The sequence below is a fragment of the Telmatherina bonti genome, assembly GCF_933228915.1.
Source record: "Telmatherina bonti genome assembly, chromosome: 10".
In the NCBI taxonomy this organism is placed as follows: Eukaryota; Metazoa; Chordata; class Actinopteri; order Atheriniformes; family Telmatherinidae; genus Telmatherina; species Telmatherina bonti.
The window spans coordinates 7,253,482-7,269,164 of record NC_136628.1 but is presented as its reverse complement, the minus strand read 5'-3'; the positions used below and the strand labels follow the sequence as shown (position 1 = coordinate 7,269,164).

General features: G+C 44.1%; 1 protein-coding gene across 1 annotated transcript in view; it reads right to left on the bottom strand.

Annotated features, from left to right (window-relative positions):
* tmem132e (transmembrane protein 132E) overlaps positions 1–13,932 on the bottom strand; it is a gene marked incomplete at its 3' end in the record, with an annotated part of 191,656 nt that extends 177,724 nt beyond the window's left edge. The window contains exons 1-2 of the mRNA XM_079247143.1: positions 13,805–13,932; positions 12,430–13,390 (exon numbers count right to left, since the gene is read on the bottom strand). Coding sequence (XP_079103269.1) covers positions 12,430–13,390; positions 13,805–13,883 — 1,040 coding nt within the window. The 5' untranslated portion in view covers positions 13,884–13,932. The remainder of the gene's footprint in view (positions 1–12,429; positions 13,391–13,804) is intronic.
* Positions 13,933–15,683: the final 1,751 nt, after the last annotated feature.

Below are 15,683 nucleotides of genomic sequence, written 5' to 3'. Positions count from 1 at the left end.
AGATGGATGGATGGATAGACGGATGGATGGATGGATGGATTGATGGACAGATGGATGGACAGATGGATGGATGGATAGACGGATGGATGGACGGATGGATTGATGGACAGATGGATGAATGGATGGATTGATGGACAGATGGATGGATGGATAGACGGATGGATGGATGGATTGATGGACAGATGGATGAGTGGATGGATGGATGGACAGATGGATGGATGGATAGACAGATGGATGGATGGACAGATGGATGGATGGATAGGCGGATGGATGGATGGACAGATGGATGGATGGATAGACGGATGGATGGATGGATGGATAGATGGATGGATAGATGGATGGATGGACAGATGGGATTATAATTCTTGCGGCCTAAAACCAAGGCGGAACAGCCCCGTCGAGCCTCCTCTGGTAAACACATTTCATCATCTGCCTCGATGGCTTCGGGACTTTTTACTGCGGTGCAAACTTCCAGCGTCAACATTAAACTAAAATACACAACCATGATGCTTTGTGATGTTGCTGAACAGACTCACAAATAAGAGCTACTTCTGTTCCTGGAGAGACATCACAATATTTCACAACTGCGACGACACGTAAAACCGTTTTCCAGCAGACTGAACATCAAACTGTCAAGACGAGAGCAGTGAAATGTGTCTGGAAAGAGAACAAACACTTTGGTGATCGGGACATTTAAAAGTACTTTCAATGAAAGCTCTGGAAAATGAATTTTAAGATATAAAACTGTTAATGTAAGCCTGAGCAGTAAAGCTGCTTTGATCACCTTTCAGACTGAGCATGTTTGACATGTTGAGCTTTTGTCACTCGTCTCCATAAACCAACGTTCTGCAGGAGGATCTGGATGATCAGGAATGGACCAGAAAAGTCAAATAAATAAGGAAATCTCTTATCCTTGCAGTATTATCTGTCTGACCAACAAAAGGACATTTGTAATCTACTTCATCTAGAAAACTCTGTTGATGTGTTAAACATGAAAGCAAATAGAAGTAGGTAAATAAAAACACTGGACTGGGCACATCAGCGCTAGGCTCATAGCTTTCATCGGAACAATGAAAGTGCAGCAGCAACAACATAAGGAGCACTTCTGTAGAGTTGCTGAGTAATCTGAAGATTAACTCACGATTAAAGTATTTAATAACTAAAGAGCTTTAATAAGTACCATTTGGTTGTAGTACATCAGCGTTAAACACGGGTCTGATATTGTCTACACACCTCACACATTAACGTATTAACACACACATGTCAGGCTCGTGTGTGTTCCGAACTGAGAAAGTTTACTCTTCACATGTTGTAAATAACAAAGGCTTCTTGGCTTGGAGTATTGGTGCTTGTTGACCCCTCTTTCCCGCCATTCCTTCCTGTTAAAATGGTCTTTTCCCTCCATAACCTCCTCCTGCAGCTCAGGATGGAGGAGAGAAGATCACTTCACTCAGCTTGGCTTTTTTGTTTGTGGATTTCTGATGGTGATCATGGCTGCAACTTTCAGGTCATTCAGTCTCTTTTTATGAATGGAGAGGGTGTTGGGAGGGTGCCTGACTTGTGCTTGCTGGGGGTCCTCATGAGGTGGGACAGAACTGGTGAAGAAGGTGACGATGAAGAAGTCATTTATTAGTCTTCTCAGAATGTCACACAAAGTCTACTTCTAGCTTCCATCGCTGCTTCCAGACATTTTGACACATCGTCTGAGTGTGCTAAACCAGAGCACAGAGGAAAGCGCTTCATGAGGTTTTACAGGTTCCACAAAAGATCCCAGGCAGCTCTTTTTGTCCTAAAAGCTAAAAAAAACAACATGTTATCTTAAAGCTGAAAAGCATTCTTTCAGATCATCCTGTCTGTTTGAACATCTCCCATCAGGCAGAAATAGAGAGCTGTCCCAACCAGGACTAACGGCTTTTACTTCACAGCTGTGGACAAACTTGATACTGAACTCGGGTACGTTGCAGCATCGGTCGGGTTTTAAACAGACAGGAAAACCTGCCAGGTAGAAATCTGCACGTTTTGGTTTTTGTGTGACATGATTCCAGTGATGTGATGTGACAGAAAACATGGATCATCTTTCTACTGAAGCTATGACTTTGTGCTGCAGCGTCTCTTCTCATGGAGGGGGTGGTCAGCCTTTGCTCCTGGGGGGTCCATGACCCCTGCACTGCTTATCGTGTCCTCCTTCATGGACCTCTTTTGGTGAGGACTAAGTTCAGGATTCAGTTCTAAATCCTCCATCTTGTCTGCAAAGACCCAAACAGTCGGGCTCCAAAACACGTGAACAAACTTTAAACTCCTCCAAGACGCTTCAGGTTTTCTGGTTAAGGCCTGGGAATAAACTGATCCTGACAAAGAGCATCAAGACAAGCTGGTCTTTGGTTCTCACACTGAAGTCCAGCCCTCTGGGATACAAATGCTTAAAGTCACAGTTGAAGACAAGTGAAAACCCTTTCAAAGTGCTTTCATCTACTTGGTTCAGGATTCTGCTTCGTATTGCAGCAATTTGATGCATTTTGAACTTCCTGGACCTGCCGTTGCTCTGCAGGGTCCTGGAGCTGAGAAACTGCACTTCACAGCTTACACTGTGGCCATCACAGACCCCGGAGATCGTCTGTTTTCCCGCCTCCTACGCATCAACTTTATAAAGTGAATGTTGCAGCCCTGTATTTTCCATCCTGCTGTTTCAAATCTCAGCACTCACACAGAGCTAAAACCCACAATGTCTCTTTGTGTGTCTGGATATGCTGTGCAGCACGGTTGGTTATTAATGCCATGCTTGGGTCCAGCAAGGTTGACAAGGTTAATGAAGAACAGCTTAAGTTTACAGCAGCAAGCCACTGGTCATGATGATAGTGGGCCATTTAGTGAGTCCAAATTAGTGAGACTAATCTATCAATCAAAATCTGCCGTTGTACTATGCTAACAAAAATAATATTAGGAGTCTGCAGCGATAAGATGCGGAGAGGATGCACACGCTGATAAGCTATGGATAAACCCTAATGAGTTTGCAGCTGATTACTTGACCCAGATGAACTTTGTGGCTTGAGCTAGTTTAATTTAATTGGCTGTGTTTGGGTCAGTGTGTGTTTGCCACAAAAGCAACGAAATGCTGACAACATGCTGAGTAAGCCCAAAAAAAAAAACACCTAAAGAGATTAAAAATAAAAAAATCCTTCAGGTGAAACAAACAAAACCAACCTAGATGTCTGTACTCAGTTAGCCAGCTTGCCTGTTGAAGGTTAGAGAGGAGCTGAAGTACTTCACACACACACACACAGTGGAGGAAACCTGCATGAATATGTGCAAAAGAGAGCTGACACACGCAACTTTCTGTCTACATTAAAAAACTAACTGCAACTCAAAACAGCTCATTTCATTAAAATCCTGGCACATGAACTATTCCCTTTTGTCTGTCGTAGTTTCCAAGCTCACCGCTCACACGCCATCGTAACGGGACAAACCTCCCTGCTGATGCCTGACCTCAAACAACTCATGGAGGAAAGGAAAGGAAGAGGCGGGAGACCCGGACGGCAGCAGCCAAGCTGAAGCCGAGCGCCCTCAGTCCATTTGCACCACATGGAATTTATTATGTTTTGCCGACCTGAAAGTGGAAGAGTTTGGAGTTCTCTTTCGCCCGAGAAGAGAGCCGTTTTCTGTGTCACTCGATGTGTCCTGACAGGACGACCCATGGCGGAGGCCTCACCGCTGAAGCAACGCAGCCTGAACATGCGCGCCATCCACGGCGAGAGGTGCTGACACTCCACATCAACACGCCACGAAAAGACGAGCCAGCTCTGACGGCGACAATGACACACGGGACGAAGAACTGAGCGAGACCACGGAGCTGGCAGGGAGCAGAGGACAAGGTCGGGAAGTTGCTGGCTTCCCTGCGAGGCACGTGCAACCATGTAGCTGCTGGGCAGAAAGCTGCCATGCCTCTGAATGTGGGTCACTTTCCCTGGATTCCACCGCGCTGCCTCTCCTCCAGCCTTCATTTGGAGCCAGGGCGTTTGAATACTGCATGTCGTACCCAAGGCTGCACTGTTTCCAGGAGCATTGTACGGTGCACACAGATGACGACATGAGCACATGTACCGCAACATGATTTAGTTTATTTAGACAAGATAACAAGATAAACTGGCATCAGATTATTGACTGTTTCTCGTATGCAGGGACCAAAACACTCAAAAGTCTCATTCAGGTCACGTGAACTTTTTAGTAATCTGCTGTTAAGTCTCCATATGAATAAACCACAGAACAACATACTCGTAGCTGTCCGTCAGCTGCAGCCCTTTGGCGAAGTGGAAGTAATTATCATTGCATTGGCAGTTGTGGTGGTTGGTTGGAATGGAAAAGAAAAGAAAGCCCATGGGTGTTCACAGATGGCAAAGCTGACAAATTAAGGGATAAAAACTCTTATTGTGCCACATGGTATGATATCACACATTCCTTACCAGGAAGTTTTTAATGATGTGTCAGACTGTAAAGCAGCGAAAGTTACGTCCCATTAAAGCAGCACGTCGCCTTTTTTCCATGTAGTCACTGTTAACCTGCAGCTCCCAGGAGGCAGCTGGCCTGTGTTTTACAGGATAACAGAGGTGGGAATGCTTTTGCTTTTCTGGGGCTCCATTTAGATTTTGAAGATGCAGAGTCTTGAGCGATTCAACAAGCTGGACAGGTGGTAAAAAAATGTGATTAGTTGGAAAGTTCTCTTCTCTTGTTACTGATTCTGATCAGCTGGTCGGTGAAGAGCAGAAAACAGTTTTCTGTTGTTGTTTTCCAGCCATGTAAGGAACAGAAAAGCAAAACAATGAGCTTCAGAGGGCGAAGGCATACGTACAGCATGAAAATAAGTCAAGGAATACTGGTAAAATACCAGCAGAACTCCTACATGTGGAAGTGTTTGGGAGGAGTTCTGTCTCAGGACGGATATTTTGATGTCCAATATCAACTAAGAAATTAAATATTGGATTTTGTCCGTTCCTGTTCTTCAGTAGGATAAACACAGCTGACTTATTTAAACAGTCGTCATGGTTTAGTTTGACATGTCGCACATAATGCAAAACATTGGTATTATTTTGCACAAGGACGGAATATTTTCACATTGTTTTCAGCTTTTCTTTTTTTTTTTTTTTTACATTTTACACATGACCAAGAATGTGAAAATTAATTCAGTTACTGGTCAAATGAGTTGTCTAGTGGTGGCGTGTATCTACGTCTGCAGCTGACAACAGTTTGACGATGATGATGATCCTGCCACCTTTGGATCAGTTCTACTGAAACCTCTTGTCATCCTGTAATCTGTCTGCAGTTCATCTTGTGGGCTCGGTTAGTTTTCTCCAGTCTTTCAGCCAAACCAACATCCTTATTTGTCTTCTGCTTCTCGTCTTCTGACTCTGCTATGTAGCTTTTCTGAATGGAGATTGATTCAGGTACAAGAGTAATCAATCTGCTTGGTCTCTGTGGTCACAAATGGGCTCTCTGGGCTGCTGGCAGCTGGCTGCAGAAGGACCCGGTGAACCCCTGCAGACCGGTGCAGGGAACTAAATTAATGCCTCATTTCTGGGCAGAGACGGTCTGCTGCCATTAACCTTTGGGTCCAAAATGTCCGACATGCGTTCAGCTGGGTTGAGACCTATTTACCACAAATGTCAGATTTAAATTCAGTTATTTATCTTCGACAAAGCAGAAAAGAAAATCATCATGTGAATCAGTTGAAGTGAAATGCGACGAGACAGTGGGAGAAGAAATGTGTCTACGTCCAGCTACGTCTGCTTCCAGGTGTAGGTGCTGCAAATTCTGCCTGAAAATCCAATTTGCTGTTAATTCTGGCTCTGCGCTTTCGCTTCTCGCTGATGTGATTGGCTATCCCTGCTGTCAGTCTCTAAAGAAGGAGCGAGTGGCGCTAGTTTGTACCAGAGAGGAGCGGGTGGAACATATCCCTGCAAAAAGAAAGGACCATCATCGTGTCAGCATGACGTAAAATAACATGAAACTAACAATGAACATCGCCGGTTCGGTGCAAGTCAAACAAGATGATGTTTGTTTTTAACTTGTTAACGACTTTAAAGATGACAAAACAATGATTTATGACTGTAGTTGCAGAATTCCCTTCAAAGTTTAGTTAAGCTGATGATTTTCTGCCCCTGCTTGTTCAGACTTCTCTCCTCAATAACGTGATATTGCAAATAAATCAACTCTCAATAACGCTGAAAACAACAAAAACACTTTTCTTTCTGATCAGAAATGTTTGATCTTTACACCTTCTATTAAATGCAAATATAATATTTTCCAGGAACTTCTGTGGCCAACGTTTATGTCTCCACTCATAAAACAACCAAACTTATGTCCTTGAATTGACCATGAAGGAAAGATCTGGTCTGCACCACAATACACCACACATGTACGCGAGCGTCAGAGCTGCACGTCTTACTGCATTGTCTTTGTTATTAACTATTCTTTTCCCCAGCGTATAAATGCACACTTGTGTCGACACACGTATACATTCATGACAGCAAAACAAGTGCAGATTCCACCAGTGGCCACGTCGGCTGTCCTGCTTCTGCCTGCATGCCAACATCCGCAAAAACAAGTCAGACATCTTAAAAGTCAGACAAATAAAAGGGATAAAATTGAAAGTCAGAGGAGGAAGAAGACACCATCTGATTTATCTTTAAAGAAACTCCTTATTGAATCTTTAATAACCTTCCTCAACACACAGTTGGCCTCCAGAACCAATGAATTCACAGCGTTCTGAGACCAGTCACTCAGGAGGCTCAAACTGGGCTTTCTTCTTCCAGCTGCAGCTTCTTCTTAACTCTTGTGTTTTATTCTTTGTTTCCACCTCTAAGGCTCGGAGAGGCAGCCTGTCTGAGAGCTGCAGCCGTGCATGGATGCTTACAGGGTCAGCTAAATGTTTCAGGAGGCAGGGGTTACAGCAGTCTTCCCCTTGTTTTACAAGTACTGCTTTCGCTTTGCCACACCAGGGCATGAATGAAAGATTCCAAGAGTCAGGGACCTATTTTGTTACCCCAGTCCGGCAGAGCAGCCTTCAACGCCTCGGGTCTGTCAGACAGAGCCAGTTTTATGGAAGTTTGCAGATTTTACAGAATGCTTGGGATTCCTGAGAGTTGCCACTTTGATGATTAAATGCCTCATTCAAGTGCGGCTGCAAGTAGAACTTGAAAACATGTATGTTTAAAAACTGTACACACTCAAAGCAACCCCAAAGCCCTGAATAATAAATATCAGATGGAAGCTATCCTCGGGACCCAGCTGATTCCATGAAAACAGGCGAGTATCACTAAAGTTGCCGCAACTCTTCAGCTACTCAGAAATTAGCCTTCAAACACGTAGATAAAAGGAAAATGTTAAAGGAGAATGTTGTAAAGCTTGGATGAAAATCACTTTGCTCCACGTAATGCTTCAGCGGTTTGCATGTGTTCTCAGCAGGACGTACTCAGAGGGTTCTGGAAAGGGAGTTTTCCTTCGTCTGTGTGATACCGCGGTGTTAGCTCCTACTCTGCTTCCGAAAAAGAGCAAAGATCGTTTCCAGGTGATATTCCACCGTAACAACTGAATCCACTTCCCTAAACGCCAGATTTTATACACACAAAAGACTCATCTGCAGAGAGGAGCTGTAGTGTCGGAGCTGAAGCACGGCAGAGAGGAAGGAGAGGCCTGCAGATGTGTTTCATTTCATCCATGCTGGATGGTGCATCTGAAAAACTCACCAATTTTCCATTTGGTGTTTTTTCTATCTTTCTTTCTTTATTTTTTATTCTAATGGTGTTTTTCAATGGAAAGATATTTGGGAACTGACAACTTCTGTTACAAAACAGTTGAGCATTGCCTTGGTCAGCTCTAGGAAAGTATTTCCCAGTTCTGGTGCTTTTCTTAGACAGGTAAGGCAGGTTGGAGAAAGGAGGGGTGACATGTAGCCCCCTCTAGCAAAGACCCAGTGATTTCAGATGGCAGCTGTGTGTTTGTCCCACACACATCTGCACATTAATAATCTGAAAACAGAAGTAAATTTGATGATGTAATGTTAATCATTTAACATTGGTAACAGTTGCCATGGCAATCAGACATTCCTGGAAGGACTGATAACTGGGAATTCCACGTTTTCTACTGGTTTAGATGAGAATTTCTGCAGTGGGTTGGCTAAGAATGGTCTGTTATATGGAAATTGTACATCGTAAAGCACATTTCAGTGTCCACAGCGTCTTAATTAAATTCTGTCTTTCCTCACAGAACTTATCGGAACCTTTGGCTGGATGGATTATAATGCTGTTGGTCACCTCCATCCACCTCGTGCACATTTCTTTTTGTCACAGACAGGACCTCCAGCTAACACTTCTACATGTGACTCAAGCGTCCTGCAACATTTTTAGCTTAGCCTGCTGATGTGGAGGAGTCTTAGTTTTAGACATTTGTGGTTGTTTGCAGCGAATATGATGAAACAAACTGCAACCTGAGACGTCTTTAGCTCAACATACCAGAAAATAAATGTTTGGTCCACAAATGTCCTCATAAACCAACATATCTCCAAACAACAGATTCAGCTTCATCATGATATTTAAAGCTGAGGTAGGTAATGTTGGGGAGCTGGCAAGATGTGTAAGTGGCGCCCTGTCTTGGCTCCTCCCCCTCTGGTTTTGCTCCGCCTCCTTGATCCAAGGCTTCTTTTTTGCCGGCGCCAAAGAGGTTATGTTTTAATTGGCATTTATCTGTTTATGTTCAAGATACCTCAAAATCTTCAGGAGCTGTTGGAAATATGAAAAGGAAGAACTTGTTTAATTTGGAGCCGGAGGTTTCCTTCCTGTTGCCGGAGGTTTCCGTCCTGTTAAAAGGGAGTTTTTTCCTTCCCACTGTCGCCAGTGTGCTTGCTCAGGATGGGAGATTGAGTTGGACGCAACTCAATCTGTTGGTTTCCTTATATAGGCTGTTATGAATTGGCCTTCATTATGTTTTCCCCTCTGTCTGTAAAGCGTCTTGAGATGGCATTGCCGTGATTTGACGCTATATAAATAAAGTTGAATTGAATTGAATTGAATTGAATTTTGGTGGCGATCCGGATCACCGTTTGGATCCAGGAATTTTTTAAAGGCCTTGGCGGAGGTTTGCTTTTCCACCAACAATTTTCTCTTTCTCGGCTGTTTAGTGGGAGGAAACCGAGCCGGGTCGGGAAATCCTTCCTGCATTTTAGAAATCTCAGAAATGAACAACTTCAGTTCGGCCTCGAACGTTTTGATTGGTCAGTTTTTGAAGATTTAAAGTAAGCTGAGGGGTCTAACTTTATTTCTTATTGTTCATGATTACAAAAGGTACAGACTACTATCAGGACGAGGAACCACTTCACCCAGAGTAAAAAAATGTCTCTGAGCAGGATTACCTACCCCAGCTTTAACTTAGTCTGCTGCAGCTTCGCTTTCAGAACGTCCCTCCGTTCTCCCTCCGCAACATCAGCAACAACTTCTCTGCTGCATGTTTAGTGGTGCAGCTGTGAGAAAGGTCCCCCTCAAACAGCTTGGCCTTCTCAACATTATCCAGACTGTGTACATCAGCGTTTGCAAGACAAATTCATATCCATCATCTTCATAAAATGACCCAGTTCTGCATAAAGCTTGTTATTAAAGGATCACTTCAACAGATGCTGCTGCATCAACCAGCCTGTAAAACTGTTCGAGTTGGAAATAAGACCTGAACACATGTTTCTGATGTGTTTGACTGATTAAACTAATACTACGTCTGACTCCCAGTAATTCATATCTGCAGGGTGAAGTTCCACAACCGCTGAGCTCCTATTATATTAGTAAAGGAAGCTTCATTCATTTCCAGCTAATCTCTGACTTAAGGCCTGAAAGAGGGTTCAACAATATTATTTACAGTGTGTTTCATCATCAACATCATTATTTCTGTGTTATTTGAGAAAAAAAAGTGGCCTGCTGTTTCTTTATTCCTGATGCTTTTGCTTCTCCAAGCTGAGAAAAACCTGCATTTTTAAAAGCTCTGTCAGGTCCAAACAACCTTTATTCTCCAGGCTTAAATACTGCGTAGACATGCATGAACAGAGGGCCGAGCTGAGCCGCCATCTGCACCGTTTCCACAGGCAACGAGTCAAAACAAAGACATTTAACTCTGACAAAAACATATTTACTAAAACAGTTTTTACGGTTTCTCAGAGACAAAGTGCCTCTGTCAAACAAAATGAGCTAACTGCTCTGAGGAAATAAAAGTCTGAAACCTGAAATAAGGAGGCAACAATAAAGCTCAAGTTATTATGCAAGGTGATGAAGAGCTCTGCAAGAAATGGTAGAAACAGAAAATATGTAACAACTTACGGATGCCCATTTTTCAGAATCTTATTGGACATCTGCATTGTTAGCAGTTAATCCCTTCATTTATCTCTGCAGCTAAAACTTCATTAAAAAAACTAAATTTATTAGATCTATAACTGCATGTTATTGTGCATTTTATTAATTTACTAACAGATAGAGGCTGAAATCTGGTAAAAATATACATCATGACAACGTCTAGCATGTTTCAAAAAGTTACTATAGTCCTGATCATCTAGTCTCTTTATCATCTCCAGCTGGTCAACCTCCTGTTAAGACAAATATCTAATCAGCCAATCACATGGCAGCTTCTCAACACATCCAGACGTCATGCAGACATGATGAAGACGATTTGCTGAAGTTCAAACTGAGCATCAGAATCACTGAAACACAACTTCCAACCAGAATAACGTCTGTGAACACACACAACACCTTGTTGAATCTTTGCAACCAAGAATTAAGGCAGCTCTGCAGTAAAACGGGGGTCTGATCCAGTACAAGCCAGGCGGACCTGATGACATGCTCAACGAGTGTAAGCCTTTTATCAAACTGATACCCAGATTTACCCAGAAAACAGTCATTTTGCATTTTTATTCATACCCTTTCGTAGGAAGGAAGGATAAAAAAAACAGCTGCCTGTAAAATAAGCTGAAATTGACTAAAGTAATACATAATACGTAATACATGACATTCCATCACTCATAAAGTAATATTTAGTTGAAGAATCCTTTAATGTTTCCGCTCCAGTCAGGTGTTTTCTGTTCCTCTCAGTCAGACTTCTGCACCTGTTGACAGGTATTTTGTCCCACTGTTCAACAGAAAAGTGCTCTAATTTGTCCAGAACCAATTTGTTTGTTTGTTTGATTTTTTTTCTTTCTTCAACTCAATTAAATGAGAAAACAGTGTCTTATATGACTAAATTATATTTTTAGTTATTGTTCATTTTTTTAAGTCTCCCGTTATTTGAGTTGTAAATTTAGCCTTTTCTGTAACGAAAGGGGATGAATACATATGAGCACAACTGTAGATGGTGAGAAAATGAAGAGATTGGAATAAAAAGATGGTATTTATGCAGTTAAATGTAAATGTGATTAAATGGAACTTTCCCTGGAAAACATGTGACAAAGACATCCACCTTCACCAGTGTCAGAGTGTCTTCATCACTTTCTGTGAAAGATGATAAGAACTCATATCGTTGCAGATGCTGCTGAGCCACTTTGTACCCTGTAGTGCAGCAGAACATTACAGTATGCAATCCTTAACCACCACTTGACCTTTAAACACGAACCATTCTCAGAAACAGAAGCGTCCATACAAAAGAAAAGGCAGGACTTGTGGCCATGAAGCCACCATTTCAAATGACGAGCTGCTGCACTTTAACCCCGTCTTCTCCTCTTTATCTCACCTGACTTTTAATTACTGCAGGCGCATGACTTGGTTCAGTGAAGGGGAAGCAAATGAGAAGGATGAAATGCGTGATTACAAGCTCAGCTGTCTCTTTAGACCCGTAATGAATGTGGATGATGATAAAAGTCGTGCTTAAATCCTTAAACAGAGAATATTGCGTGGACTGGAAGTCCATAGCGTTGGCCACACACACGCTCACTGTGATCTTACACTCTTATAAAATGCCTTAATTAACCTGGAGGTTACGTAAAAGCCTTTATGTAAATGAGGCCTAGATATTGAAACTATAATGGATAAAACTTTCGCTGTGTTGTGTTGATCCAAGGCTTTTTGGACCTAAATCACAAGAGTCAGTCATGCTGTTTATAGATCTGAATTATTAATGCTTTAAACATGAACCTTGGACAAACTGGAGGTTATTATGTGTATAATAGATATAAAACTGGATGTAAGGCGCCCTTTTTTATGACAGGATTGATATTATTAACATTGTCTGATATCTACTGGCGTAAAATCGCATTCATCAATAATTCCTGCGTGTGGTTGCATGGAAACATGAAAATTGACTTAATGAGTTCTTGATGTAATAATCCTGTAAATGTTTCCTTACTGTAATATTTAGGATGGAAACAGTGAATTTAAGGCAATCAGAGCCGCAGCATACAAACAAAAGCAGACTTACTTGAGTGTGAATTGTTCCACAGTGGAGTTGGGCATCAGGTAGAGCAGGATTCTCAGCGTCTCTCCAGGCTTCAGCGGCTTCTCCGGCAGCCTGAGGAACATGTTTTTGTCCAGCTGCTTGTCCACCAGCACCTGCTCCTGACTGGCCTGGTAGAGGCTGATACTTCCGATGCGCAGCAGGGGGTGCTGTGACAGAGGTTCTCCCCTGGACCCACCACCTCTGTGACCTGAGCCCTCACTGCACTCGCCTTCCAGATTAGGCTCGTGCAGCGTGTAGTAGAGCTCAGCCTGGAGCGTTTCACTGGTTAGCCCATCGAGGAGCCCATCACCGGAGCCTTTCCTCCTGCCCAGCGGGGCCACGTTGGTGTTGAACCAGGATGGAGGCAGCTGCAGCTGGGCCAAGCACTGTGCCATGTTGCCTTTCAGGCGACAGGATGTCTTGATTTCCCGGACATCTCGGAAAGCATGCAGGCGGATGCATGGCAGGTTGTCCTGAGCTTTGAAGTCATCCCAGTCACGGCCGGCGATATAGAAGAACACCTGGACAGTGGGGTTGTTAGAGAAGACCCTCGCCTGGACAATGAAGGCCCGCACCTTCCAGCTGACTGTCAGCTGGCCGGGAATATCCAGAGGGCTGGCTGGCTGGAGCAGCTCCTTGGACAGGGCCTGGTCCTGGGCAAACGGCCCAAAGCTTATGTTGATGGCTGGGAGGTCTTTTGTCTGGAAAACCACAAAACTCTCAGAGCGCTGCAGCGGGTTTCCGGTGCCGGAGCTGCTGCTCTTACTGCCGCCGCCAACTGTTTCTCCTGTGATCTGAGCCTCCCGCAAAAAGAAAGCCAGCTGTGCATTGGACATTTTAAAACTGGCAGGCAGATACACAGTGGGTGGTGAAGGGCTGGCTGTCATTGCTGAGGAACTGAAGAGGGTATCTGAGCTGGTTGGAGTGATTTTACCTGCAAGAGCTGTGAAGAAAGACAAGAAAAAGAAAAAATTAAACTCAAAAACGAAGCTTAAAAATCGAGGGTACAGTCAGCGGAACAAGAGAAAAGCTGAGATACAGGAGGAGAGACAGCTCTGTTCTGTTTAGTCAGCTGTCGGGGGCAAAAGGGGAGAGGTCATCACACCCTAATCAGATAATAACCTGCTGCTGCCGTGCATCCAAAGCCCACGCATGTTTGTGTTAATAACATCCACATCACGTCACAGAACACTTTCAATCAGTGTGCCAGTTTTACTTCACTATTTACACACACAACTTTATCCCCCTGAACAAAAAGAGATAAACCGCCGCTTGTTTTGTTGACCTTGTTACCCAGCATGCTACTTGTTGAAATAAAGAGCACCAACAGGAAAGTAAGACAATGAATGTGACATACTTATCAGAATCAGCCAGAGTTGAGCACAAACACATAGTTGCCTGTCCCTGTGGTCCAAATCATAGATTAAAAATCCCATATTCCAAGTGGTTTTATCATTGAACTCTCATCCTTTAAATCTGGGGGGGGGAAAAAAACAAACAAACAGAATTCAAAGCTGTCCTTTAGAATCCCTCCTCAAGCAAAGCCTTCCCAAAAAGATTGTGACTTGCAGGCAATCCACAGAATGCGTCCTCTGCCCAGAAAACCTCCTGTTGTAAAAGTAGGATGAATGAATGAAAACTGCTCCCAGTTCTCCACTTGTCCTCGTCGGTGACGGTGGAGGCTCCACCTAGAACTTGTGCTTTTCCAACGCCTTGTGGCTTAGGTATTGGTTTAGGAGTAGTTCAGCCCCACACAGCGGCTCTTTCAGTCCCAGACTGTGCATGGCTCCAGGACACACTCTGATAGACAGGCAGAGCCTCCTCCCGGTTGGTGGGCTGTACGAGAACTATAGACAAAGCCCCTGACGCCGCCCCATCTTGCCACACCTAGTCTCCGGTCTGTAATCACCGCTCCAGCTCCGGGTGATAGTCGAGGCAAACACAGTCCAGAGAGGACTCGGCTTCCACCACTCACACACGCTGACACACACACGGAGGCGAAAGAAAACAACACTCTCCAACTCGATTCATCCTCCGTCTCTGAGCGTGTTCAGGCAGACTCTTATGTGAGTGTGTGTGTGTGTGAGGGTTTTGTGAGAGAGAGAGAGAGGGAGAGGGAGAGGGAGGGAGGTGGGGGATGGATGTATTGCTTGAATGCCTTTAGGCAGAGAGAGCGAGAGAGAGCGAGAGAGAGAAGGGGAAAGAGAGGGATTAGGTAAAGGTTATTGATGAATTAGCCTAGCTATGCTTCTCTCCTCCTCCTCCTCCTCCCCCTCGTCTCACCCCCCACTCCCCCTCCAGTTGCTTTAGCTTCATGAGAATGAGGGGGTTACCGGCACAAGAGGGGGAGGTGCATATGGAGTGCCACGCTACTTCACTCGCATGTGCCTGGAATTCCCATAATAAAAGAAAGGAATCCACAAATGTGTGTGTGTGTGTGTGGGGGCTCCGTAAACCAAATGGCAAATAGTGGGAGCAACAAAAGATGAAGCGACCGTCGTAGAGAAACATCCCACACTTGGAAATGAGCAGTCGTAGCGACGGAGGAGGCTGGAGAAACCGTAATGATGCTACTTAGAGACTGTCTGGTCCTTATTGACCTGGAGCTCTCTACTGCACAGGAATGTGTGTGTCTTTTGTGTGTGTGCATGTTTGAGTGGAGCCGCTCTCGTCTTGATGAAGAGACAAATATGCACAGCAAAGTGCAAACTTTCCTCCGGTCTCTTTCTCGCTCCGGGGTCCGAATCTAGAGCCTCTCCACCAATCTCCACCACTGCTGAATATTCGACAAGTCACCAAACACTTTCAGAAAACTGTGAGACTCTACGACTAATCCCTGCCTCAGGAAAGGATAGAACGTCTATCTCCCGCATACGGAAACACCCGGCCTGCCTGCCAACGTCAATATTCCCCCTCCTCTGGTCTCTATGATTTCACTGCAGTGTTTGAACAGTAAATAGATATTAGCATTAGCATCACTTCTGTCTCCATCTTGCTGTGTCTCAAGGCAGCGGCTGTCTCGAGTTTTGACAAACCTTAAACCTCCAGACCTGCTGGGTCTTTTCTAAAAGTGATCACATGATCTTGTCCACCATTTCTTCAGCTACCAGCGAGGTGGCCTCGAGCTAGCGCCTTTAAAGAGAGTCTGCGGTCTCTAAAAGCTCCGGACGAACCTGGCACGTGATACAGTTGATTCTGGTCTGCTGCTGTTACAGAGGCTAATTTAGCTTTCAAAG